Here is a 12,177-nt window from a genome sequence, read left to right as displayed (position 1 = left end):
AAGGCAGATCACGGATGCGTGTTTATTTGTTTGTTGTTTTTTTTTCCCAGGGGTGATCGTATAGATCCAGTTGTCCTAGAATGTTGCGAGAGGGCTCATTCTAACGGAAATGAAAAGTTCTAGCGCCCTTTTTAAGTGACCAAAAAAATTGGAGGGCACCTAAGCCCCCTCCCACACTAATTATTTTCCCGAAGTCAACGGATCAAAATTCTGAGATAGCCATTTTATTCAGCGTAGTCGAAAAACCTTATAACTATGTCTTTGGGGACGACTTACTCCCCCACAGTCCCCGTGGGTGGGGCTACAAGTTACAAACTTTGACCAGTGCTTACACATAGTAATGGCTATTGGGAAGTGTACAGGCGTTTTCAGGAGGAGTTTTTGGTTGGGGGAGGGGTTGAGAAGAGGGGGATATGCTGGAGGAACTTTCCATCGAGGAATTTGTCATGGGGGAAGAAAATTTCCATGAAGGGAGCGCAGGATTTACTAGCATTATTAAAAAAAAAAAAAAAAACATTGAAAAAATAAATATGAAAAAGTTTTTTTTTCAGCTGGAAGTAAGGAGCAGCATTAAAACTTAAAACAAACAGAAATTATTACCCATATGAGGGGCTCACCTCCTCCTATTACCTCGCTCTTTACGCTAAAGCATTTTTAGTAATGTCAAGTATTTATTCTACGGCTTTTGTGATTCAGGGATCATTCTTAATGGATTGGGACAAAATTTAAGATTTAGTGTAAAGAGAGAGGTACTGACGAGGGGGCGAACCCTCTCATATATGTAATAAAAACATGAGAATAAAAAGTTCTTTACGTAAGCTAATTTACAAGTTACGTATATCTTTAACTAATAAAAAGATTCGTAAAAAATTAAAAGTTCTAGTTGCCTTTTTAATTAACCAAAAAATTGGCGGGCAACTAGACTACCTCCCCCGCACTTTTTTTCTCAAAATCATTCGATCAAAATTATGAGAAAGCCATTTAGCCAAAAAAAAAAAAAAAAAAATATGCAAATTTGGTTTTAATTATTCCTCTGCGGAGAGCCAAAATCAAAACATGTATTGATTCAAAAACGTTCAGAAATTAAATAATAAAAAAAACAAGTTTTTTCAACTGAAAGTAAGGAGCGACATTAAAACTTAAAACGAACAGAAATTACTTCGTATATGAAAGGGACTGCTTCCTCATCAACGCCCCGCTCTTTACGCTAAAGTTTTTTACTGTTTTAAAAAGAAGAGTGTAGAGAAAGAGTCAAACTTTAGCGTAAAGAGCGGGGTGTTGATGAGGAAGCAGCCCCTTACATATACGAAGTAATATCTGTTCGTTTTAAGTTTTAATGTCGCTCCTTACTTTCAGTTGAAAAAACTTGTTTTTTTTATTATTTAATTATTTAACTAGCCTACAATTCAATTTCTACATTCAGAAATAGTTCCTTACATAGAGGGACCTGCTTACACTTTCAAGACTATATATTAAAAATGGCAACTGTTTACCATTATTCTCCTTAGAAATTTAGCCTCTTTTCAAAAAAAAGAAAAGGATCCTCTAGAGCTATTGCTGGCGCATAGGGCGTCACGTCGACGCATCACTTGCTACGTCTTTTTTACAGGAACAAGTATAAGGTCCCGTGACCTCTTTTTACGCGTTGTGCATTTTTGAAGTCTTCATCTCTCAAAAAAAAGTCCCTGGTACTAATTGACTTATAAACTACGGAACAGTAGAGTCCGGGTATAAGAAACCGGGTTTGAAGCGTGTTTTTATCAGGTTATACAAAAATCATTTTCTGGTTCAGCGTGTCCAACCCAGCAAAACTTCAAAGCATTTTCATATATGGGTTCTAAGCATGTTGAACACTTCTTCAAGTTCAAGTTCTTTATTATTCTTTAACTATACATATTCAAACTATTCACATAACATCCCCGACTGGCTCGAAAGCCGGGTGTCATTCATAATTAGAGCGTAGTTGGGGGGGGGGGAGTAATTCTGAAAAATTAGAAAAAATGAGGTATTTTTAACTTACGAACGGATGATCGGATCTCAATGAAATTTGATATTTAGAACGATATCGTGTCTTAGAGCTCAAATTTCAAATCTTTCTCCCACGGTTGATCAGATCTTAATGAAATATGATATTTGGAAGGATATCATGTCTCAAAGCTGTTATTTTATATCCCGACCGGATCTGGTGACACTGGGGGGGATTTGGGAGGGGGAAACCTAAAACTTGGAAAACACTTAGAGTGGAGGGATCGGGATGAAACTTGGTGGGAAAAATAAACACAAGTCCTAGATACATGATTGACATAACCGGAACGGATCCGCTCTCTTTGGGGTAGTTGGGGGAAAGTAATTCGGAAAAATTAGAAAAAATGAGATATTTTTAACTTACGAACGGGTGATCGGATCTCAATGAAATTCGATATTTAGAAGGATATTGTGTCTCTAAGCTCTTATTTTAAATCCCAACCGGATCTGGTGACATTGGGGGAGTTTGGGGTGGGGGAACCTAAAATCATGGAAAACGCTTAGATTGGAGGGATCGGGATGAAACTTGGTGGGAAAAATAAGCAGAAGTCTTAGATACGTGATTTACATAATTGGAACGGATCCGCTCTATTGGGGAGGGGTTAATTCTGAAAAATAAGAAAAAATGACGTATTTTTTACTTACGAAGGAGTGATTGGATCTTCATGAAACTTCATATTTAGAAGGACCTCGTAACTCAGATCTCTTATTTTAAATCTCAACCGGATCAAGCGTAATTGGTGGGAGGGCAGTTGGGGGGACTGGAAATCTTAGAAAATACTTAAAGCGGTGAGATCAGGATGAAACTGGATGGGAAGAATAGAAACCTGTCTAAGATATGTGACTGACACAACCGGACCGGATCTGCTCTCTTTGGTGGAGTTGGGGGGGGGTAATTTTGAAAATTTAAGTATTTGTAACTTACGAAAGGGTGACCAGACCTTAATGAAATTTGATATTTAGAAGGATCTTGTGCTTTAAAGCTCTAATTTTAAATTCCGACCAAGTCCTGTGACATTGGGGGGAGTTGGAGGGGGAAACCGGAATTCTTGGAAAACGTGAAAATTTGGGTATTTTTATCTTACGAATAGGTGATCGGATCTTAATGAAATTTGATATTTAGAAGGAATTCATGTCTCAGAGCTCTTATTTCAAATCCCGACCAGATCTTTTGACACTGGGGGGAGTTGGAGGGGGAAATCTTGGAAAAACACTTGGAGTGGAGGAATCGTGATGAAGCTTGGTGGAGAGAATAAGCAAATGTCCTTGATACGTGATTGACAGAATCGTACTGGATTCGCTCTCTTTGGGGGAGGGGCTTAGTGATTTGGCGAGTTTGGTGCTTCTGGACGTGCTAGGACGATGAAAATTGGTAGGCGTGTCAGGGAGATACACAATTTGACTTGATAAAGTCGTTTTCCCAGATTCGACCATCTGGGGGGCTAAAGAGAGAGGAAAAATTAGAAAAAATTAGATATTTATAACTTACGAGTGGGTGATCGGATCTTAATGAATTTTGATATTTAGAAGAACATCGTGACTCAGAGCTCTTATTTTAAATCCTGACCGGCATTAAGCCTCTTATTTTCCTTTTTAAATCAATCTATTGATTCATAGAATGTTGTTAGAGCTCATACCATATGATCTCTTGGCTCTTAGCTCTTCTTGCCTCGTCACAAGTGCCATATGAGCTCTTAGCTCTTGTTCAAACGAGGGTTGTCCAAAACTATGATCTGCAGATCCTGTGTTCAGCGCTGTGTTGTCTGTGGGGTGGCTTGTATACAGGGTTTAGAACTCCCATCAGAGTTTGCGTCACAGCATCGTATTACTACTATTGCCTTTGAAGAAAATACAATAAAATAAGTGAAGAAAATAAGTTTTGATTATGACCTTTTGCAATAATGATATATTGACAATGAAATATTTTTAAAATATAACCTGACCCAATAATTATGTGTTTGAATATAGTTTGAAAATTGGTCACTAAAATTGATGCAGTTAACCCATATTAGTTTGGTCTCAAAGCTTCTAATTCTAAAGGATGGTAAACGATATTTATTCTTTATACATTCTAAACAAATATATATAGTACCGGGAGACCTTCGGCTTCGCCGCCGGTCCCCGATCCGGCTACGCGACAAGTTTGTGTATATTGATTCTCATCGTTGCTTGCCTTATAACCGAGGTTGTTGTCCCAGTGAAGCAGCACGTTGATTTACGTCATTTTCCACTTCTCGCATTTTCATGTTAACTTTGCATATTTGTTTGTTTCTCGCAATATTTTTTCCAAGAGATCAATTAGGTTACGGGAGATCCCGTAATTTAAAGGATGTGTAAGGCGTTCTTCAACAGCTTTATCAGGGTCTAAAAAGTACATTTGGCCGTATGAAGATTATTCAAAATCACCTATAGGGGTCTGTGATGGATGTGCTGCTAAATTGGCCTTGTGATGAATTTGTCGAGCTACTTTGAAGCTGAAAACATTATGACTATTGGTAGTTCGTTCTTCGCTTATGTTGAGTGAAGCTAAAACAAAACATGAGTTCACATTTCGGATTCTTTTGTCGAATTCTTTAGAGAGCAAGTGACGCCCTAAGAAAAGACAAACCAATTTATTGGGAAATTGTGGAGATGGCAATCATTTCGACCAAGCAAGCAGCAATCTCCAAACGAATCACATTTGTTAGCTATTCTTTGTTCGGGAAAATGAAGGGCTCCACAGTGAACACATTCAACGTTGAAGTGTGCCAATGACTTGTTATTAATACTTGCGTAATTTATGGCATCTTTGTGGTTTGTACTGGGTTTTGCGCCACAGTTTGTTGGCGTAATAGATTACGAAGGCATTGTTCTGCTAACCAAATACTTTTTTCTTCTTCACTTTCATTTTTGGCCGCCTGATTCTCGACGTTGCTTGTCTTGTAACTCTACAATTTTTTGTTCATCGCTTTCATTTTTGACACATTCTGATACCTGCTTTTGCATGTCTTCCAACCGTGCAATTCTTTGTTCTTCACTTTCATTTTTGGCGCTTTTGGACTCTGGCTGTCGCTTGTCTTCTCATCGCCTAATTCTTTGTTTGTCACTGTCATTTTTAGCACATTCTGATATAACCGCATGCTTCATTGTTCTAAAAATACGTTTTTGATTCGTTCAGATCCTCGTTGTCGCATGGCTTGTAACCGTATATTTCTTTTTTTTTGCTTTTGGCGGCAGGCTTGTATCTATTTGATTCTTTAATTGTGTATTAGCATAATCATCACGTTATCCTTTAGTTTTAAGTCATGGGGTCCCACTTTCGTTTTTTATTCTTTGTGATTGTTGTTGTCGCATATCTTCTAACCGCATATTCCTTTGTTTTTCACTTTTGTTTTTGACTCGTTGTGAGTCTCGCTGTCGCGTATCTTTTAACTGCATATTTCTTTGCTCTTCACTTCCATTTTTGATTCGTTCTGATTCTCGTTGTCGCATTTCTTGTGGCTGCTTATTTCTTCTAACCGCATATTCCTTTGTTTTTCACTTTTGTTTTTGACTCGTTGTGAGTCTCGCTGTCGCATATCTTTTAACTGAATATTTTTTTGTTCTTCACTTTCATTTTGATTCCTTCTGATCCGCGTTGTCACATGTCTTGTAACCATATATTTCTTTGTTTTTCGCTTTCGCGGCAGGCTTGTATCTATTTGATTTTCTTATCGCGCGTTAGCATAACCATCGCGTTATTCTTTAGTTTTATGTCATGAGGGTCAGTTTCGTTTTTTATTCGTTGTGATTGTCGTTTGTCACATATCTTCTAATTGCATGTTCCTTTTTTTTTTCACTTCCGTTTTGACTCGTTATGATTCTCGCTGTCGCATGTCTTTTAATAGCATATTTCTATGTTCTTCACTCTCATTTTTGATTTGTTCTGATCCTCGTCGCATGTCTTAAAGCCGCATATTTCCTTGTTCTTCAGTGTCATTTTTGGATTGTTGTAATTCTCATTGCCTCGTATCATCTAATCGCATATTTGTTTTTTCTTGCTGTCGTATATCTTCTAGCACATATTTCTTTGCTCTTCATCTTGATTCGGTTCGTTCTAATTCTCTTTGACGCATTTCTTGTAACCACACATTTCTTTGTCCTTCACTTTTGTTTTTGACTTTTTGTATTCTCACTGTCGCTTATTTTCTAACCGCATATTTCTTTGCTCTTCACATTCATTTTGATCCTCTTTGACTCATGTCTTGCAATCGTATATTTCTTTGATCTTCATTGTCGTTTTTGATTCGTTTTCCGGGCCCGGACATCTAGAGGCCGGGACCCGGCACTCGGCACAAGACAGGCTTGTATATATTGATTCTCGTCGTCGCTTGTCTTATAGCTGCAAATAATGTAAACTTCTTCTTTATGTCAGGAAGTCAGGTTAGGCTTGATAAAACCTCCCTGGGAAAAATGCTTAAAAGGCATATTATTCTGACAAAATGATGTTTTAAGTAAATAGAAAGTTGTTCATTTAAGAAGATTATATGTGTTCGTTTTTCTTTTGTTTTAAGTCATGAAATGTCAAATAAGCACTAACAATTGAATTAAGAAACTCTTGCTTGAATTTAATTCCTCCTTCCTAATACATCAAAGAATTATCCATTTTATTGACCATGGAATCATCCCCCTTGTATCCCTGGACATGAACGAAACTCCCCAAATTTCGACAGATCGCGTTTGCTATTCTTTTCAAGGATTGGAACTATTCATCCAGATATAACTGGAATTACAACTTCTAGAGGAACGATCAGGCGGCCAGAAACGGGTTTTGCGAGGTATCTATGTGTACTCCTGGACGAAAACCTCTCCTTTCTAAACCACATCCAGGCTGTGGAGCTGAAACTCTCTCGCAACCTTTGCATCATCAGGAAACTGAAGCACGTATTTCCTCAAAAAACCCTTCGTCTACTTTACAACGGACTTCTGAAACCTCACTTGCAGTATTGTGCCATAATTTGGCAGTCAACCTTCAAATTACACCTGAAGAGACTTGACTCAATCCACAAGCGTGCGTTGAAAATTATTGGAAATGTAGACGACTATCTGTCCCTTGGTTCCCTTTACCGTCTGTCGTGTTCAGTTTTTGTTTTTAAATTTTTATCCGGTTTACTTTCATCTCCCTTCCACAATCTGTTTCGGTTGATATCTGAACAACATAATCGAAACACGCGCTCTGCCTTTGACCTTCAAGTGAGACGAACCCCAACAGTACGTTCAGATTTTTCCTCGGATGTAGCATGTGCTAAAGTGTGGAACATGTTTCCAAAAGAGCTGAGATGTAGGAGCTCCCTCGGGTCTTTCAAAAATAATTTAAATAAATATTTAGTTAAAGGTCAATAAGTGAAAGATAAAAAAAGAAAGATAAATTAAATTAGATGAAGTTTAGATTTTTTAGTATATTCAGGTGAGGTGGTTGTACGTCCGGGGAGGGAGGGAGGGAGGAACCCTATGGTTAAGATTAAAAAATCATATAATGAGGAGGCGTGTGGTTGTGTCGAAGAGTGAAGTGGGAGCCGTACTACGTGTTAGTGAAGAATCTTTTATGTTTATGGGTCTCAACGTGAGTTTTGTCACAGAGCAATGTACTTTAAGTTTAGTTATTTCCCTTTTTTTTAATTAAACCCGATTAAACCTTGAACCTTGGAGCCTTTCGAGGAGGAATAAGTGTATTGTAATTCCATTTTGAATTGTATTTTGTATTGTATTGTATTGAATAAACTTCTTCTTCTTCTTATTGGATTTGTTTTCTTCTGGAAGTCATTGTGATTCTCAATTTTGCCATTCCAATCTGTTTGAACTATCTCTCTTTGCACCATTCCAACAAGTTCCTATTTCCCTTAAATTGTGTCTCTTGTAGGTATTATTCCGACTGGACCTCCAAAACCAAAAGAAGAAGGCTGTTATAAACCTACGTCATTTTTTCACATTGATACGGACCCAGCAGATAAACAAGAAATAGTCTATGACAAAAATTGCGAAACAGATGGACTGGTAAGTCTAATTAATATCTAATAATTAAGTACACACTTGTACAACGAAGGGCACGAAGTGAAATCGGGCATACGCGCAATTGGAAAATGGTGGGAAAAATATAATTTTCAGTAGTATCCCTATATGCACTCCGACAACAACCCACCCGCTTCGATCCCAGGTACCGGCACTTTTTTTAAATCGTCCGTATTCCTTCAATTCGTCCGAGAAAAAAATTACCCATCATTCCGAGCAGACATATATCTCATCGTTCTAATGACACGGATGGTGTTATCTCAACTTCTGGGGAAAGCATATTCATGGAAACATTATTATCTGAGTTTTTGTTTGCCAAGTTTTTAATTTAATAACTGAAGTGAGCTTTAGGTGATATGATGTAGGTGATCGTAACATAAACGAAGTTTTGTTATGGATTCTATTATATAATTGAAAGATATCTTTTTGTATTCTAATGGGATCGAGTTGATTACTGATTATTGATCATTGATTATGACTGCAATCGGCTAGGTATCATTTTACTAATGTGATGGTCCTGAGCACATCTGTTTTTCACTTCCGAGGCTTGTGCATGAGTTTGGATCCCCGCATTCCCATCCAGGACCCAATGTCCCCCACCAGGGTCCAGAATGCCTTTCCAGGGTCCAATATCACCCTCCAGGGCTCTTAATATCCCCCAAATTTTTTCCCCTAACCATTTTTTTTACTTTTTTTAACTGAATTTTTTTCAAGTATTTTTTCCATGTCTTAAAATCACATGTACATTCTTTGATTCGTATAAAATTGTTTTAACAGCTAGAAAAATCAAGTGCTTTGTATTGGCATTACATGCGTACTTGTCCCGTTTTTTTAAGGATTCAGCCTCATTCTTACATGCATTCAAAATAGTTTTGTAAATTCATTGATTCGAATAAAATTATTTTAACAGCAAAAAAAGTGGCTTATATGGATATTTCATGCACAATCACCCCGTTTCTTAAGGAATCGGTCCTTTTCTCACATACTGTCAAAAATGGTTCGTACATTCTTGTATTCGTATTAAAGGCTTTTAACAGCTAGAAAAATAATAGTGTTTTTTTTGGGCATTTTATGCAAAGTCGTTCCGTTTTTTAAGGATTCAGCCATTTTTTTGCATTCTATCAAAAATGGTTCGTACATTCCTTGATTTATATAAAACTTTTTTGATAGCTAGAAAAACAAAGTGGTTTGTGCGGGCATTTCATGAACAGTCACCCTGTTTTTTAAGTATTCGGTCTTTATCTTGCATGCATTCAAAAATGGTTCGTACATTCTTTGATTCGTATAAGTTTGTTTTAACTGCTAGAAAAACAAAGTGGTTGGTTTGGATATTTCATGCTCAGTCGTCCCGCTTTTTTAAGGACTCGATATTTTTCCTAAATGCATTCAAAAATGGTTTGTAAGTTCTTTGATGAGTATAAAATTGTTTTAACAGCTAGAAAAACAAAATTTGTTGTGGGTATTTCATGGACAATTACTCCGTTTTTTTAAGGATTCGGCCATTTGTATGCATGTTGTCAAAAATGGTTTTTACATTCTTTGATTCGTATAAAATTGTTTTAACAGATACAAAAACAAAGTAGTTTGTGTTGGCATTTCATGCACAATCGTCCCGTTTTTAAGGATTCGGCTTTTTCTCACATGCATTCAAAGTAGATTGTTTGTACATTCTTTGATTCGTATCAAAAAATTAACACCTTGAAAAACAAAGTGGTTTGTGTGGATATTTCATGCACAATCAACCCATTTTTTAAGAACTCGGTATTTTTCATACAATCTGTTCAAAAAAGGGTTTGTGCATTCATTGATTCGTATAAAAAAAATTTCGAAACTAGTTAAACAAAGTGGCTTCTGTGGCATTTCATACGAAGTTGTCTCGTTTTTTAAGGATTCAGCCTTTTTCTTACATTCTGTCAAAAATGGTTCACACATTCTTTGATCTGTATAAAATGGTTTTATCAGCTAGAAAAACAAATTGTTTGGTTTCGCATATCATGCACAGTCGCCCCTTTTTTTAAGGATTCAGCCTTTTTTCTAGCACGTATTTTAAAAAGGGGTTTTTACATTCTTTGATTTGTATAAAATTGTTTTAACAGCTAGAAAAACAAAGCGGTTTTTATGTTTATTTCATGCACGCTCGCCCCATTTTTTAAGGACTCAGCCTTTTTCTTACATTCGTTCAAAAATGGTTTGTACAATCCTTGATTCATATAAAATTGTTTTGACAGCTAGAACAATAAAAGTGGTGTGTGGGCATTACTTGCACAATCGTCCCGTTTTTGAAGAATTCGGATTTTCTGTCTTAAATACATTCAAAAATGGTTTATACATTCTTTGATTCATATAAAATTGTTTTAACAGCTAGAAAACAAATGGTTTGTCTGGGCTTATCATGCACAACCGCCCGGTTTTTTAAGGATTCAGCCTGTTTTTACGTGCATTCAAAAACGGTTTATTCACTCTTAAAATTCGTATAAAAAATTTTTTTAACAGCTAGAAAAACAAAGTGGCTTGTGTGGCATTTCTTACAATATTGGCCCGTTTTTAAAGGATTCAGCCTTTTTTTTACATTGTGTCAAAAATGGTTTATACATTCGTTGACTTGTATAAAATTACTTTAACAGCAAGAAAAAATTAGTTGTGTGAGTTATTCGTGCACAGCTACCCCGTTTTTTAAGGATCCGGCCTTTTTCTTACATGTATTCAAAAATAGTTTGTGCATTCTTGGATTCGTATAAAATTGAATCAGCAGGTAAAAAAACAAAGTGGTGTGTGTGGAACATTTCATGCAAAATCATGCTGTCATCACCATTTTATGTGCTGTCAAAATGGTTCGTACATTCTTTGATTTGTGTGAAATTGTTGTAACAGCTAGAAAAACAAAGTGGTTTGTGTAGACATTTCATGAAAAGTCGTCCCGTTTTTTAAGGATTCGACCATTTTTCTTAAATGCATTCAAAAATTGTTCGTACGTTCTTTGATATATATAAAATTGTTTTAACAGCTAAAAAACAAAGTGCATTGTGTGGACATTTCTTGAAAAGTCGTCCCCGTTTTCTAAGGGTTCTACGTTTTTTCTTAAATGCATTAAAAAAAAAATGGTTTGTTCATTTCTTGAAATATATATTCATTTCTTGAAAATATAGCCACACTTGTCGATTAAATCAAATTACGCACAACTAGGTCGTTTAATAATTTTTTCCTAGTTCAACATTGTTAACTGTCATGCATAAAGTTTTTTCGCAAATCTGTTTGATTTAAAACATATAACAGAAGGTGATATTTTCATATGGCATGTTCAAATACAAAATTTTAGTAGTTATTCTTATGAAAAATCGCTACTGATTCTGCCCCTTCCTTCGGCTCTTTGGCGCTCTAGGGTGTATCGACGGATTCCTTTTATTAGTTCTGAGCGGCCTAGATTTTCGATTAGGCACCAAATACCATTAATTTCAAACAAATATAAGTTGAATGATAAAACTCGAATTGATTTGTCCCGACGCTGAAATTAAAGAGAGAAATATCAAGGATTGTTCACTGACCAAAAATGGTGGGATACTAAAATATGTTAGATTTTTTGTGTGTATTTATTTTAGTGTACCCATACTGGGGCCCACATCCATCCTGCGCAGTATTTTTGTCTTTTTTTTTACTTTTTGTCGTTGTTTTGGTTAACCAGGTTTTATTTTTGCTATTAATAGCATTACGACGAGATAAATCGTTTTATTTATGATACGTCCTACTATTTACTTATCGAACTTTACGAGCTCTGCTCTCCGTCAGGAGCTAATGTTTAAATTTTGCAATTTTACCTGAAATAAATAAACAGTTAAGTAGGAGAATTAAACCTATCTGAATCGGGATTTTGACTCGGATATATGCCCAGATATTTCTTCTCATTTTTATAAGAGTAATAGCTATTTACCCGAATATAGTACCAGAATTGTGGATAACCTTGTGGTTGAGCGATCGGGCAGGATTTACGATTTGCCATTTGGAACCGTGTGTTTGGAATGTACTTCCGACAAGTATTAAGGTGGCTGAACAATTAAATGTAAGGAAAGATTAAAGAAGTATTTATTGGGAGGGGGATTAGAGATCATTGTTTTTTTTTCTTTTCTTTTT

At 36.2% G+C, this 12,177-nt stretch overlaps 1 protein-coding gene across 7 annotated transcripts in view; it reads left to right on the top strand.

Annotated features, from left to right (window-relative positions):
- The window catches only part of LOC136027478 (uncharacterized), a 37,424-nt gene extending 29,351 nt beyond the window's left edge, over positions 1-8,073 (top strand). For all 7 annotated transcript variants that reach the window (XM_065704781.1, XM_065704784.1, XM_065704783.1 and 4 more), the window contains exon 3: positions 7,904-8,073. In XM_065704781.1, coding sequence (XP_065560853.1) covers positions 7,904-8,058 — 155 coding nt within the window. In that variant the 3' untranslated portion in view covers positions 8,059-8,073. The remainder of the gene's footprint in view (positions 1-7,903) is intronic.
- Positions 8,074-12,177: the final 4,104 nt, after the last annotated feature.

Source organism: Artemia franciscana, chromosome 5, assembly GCF_032884065.1.
Source record: "Artemia franciscana chromosome 5, ASM3288406v1, whole genome shotgun sequence".
NCBI classification, from domain to species: domain Eukaryota; kingdom Metazoa; phylum Arthropoda; class Branchiopoda; order Anostraca; family Artemiidae; genus Artemia; species Artemia franciscana.
Note: the sequence above shows the minus strand (reverse complement) of the source record. Positions and strands in the feature narration are given on the sequence as shown.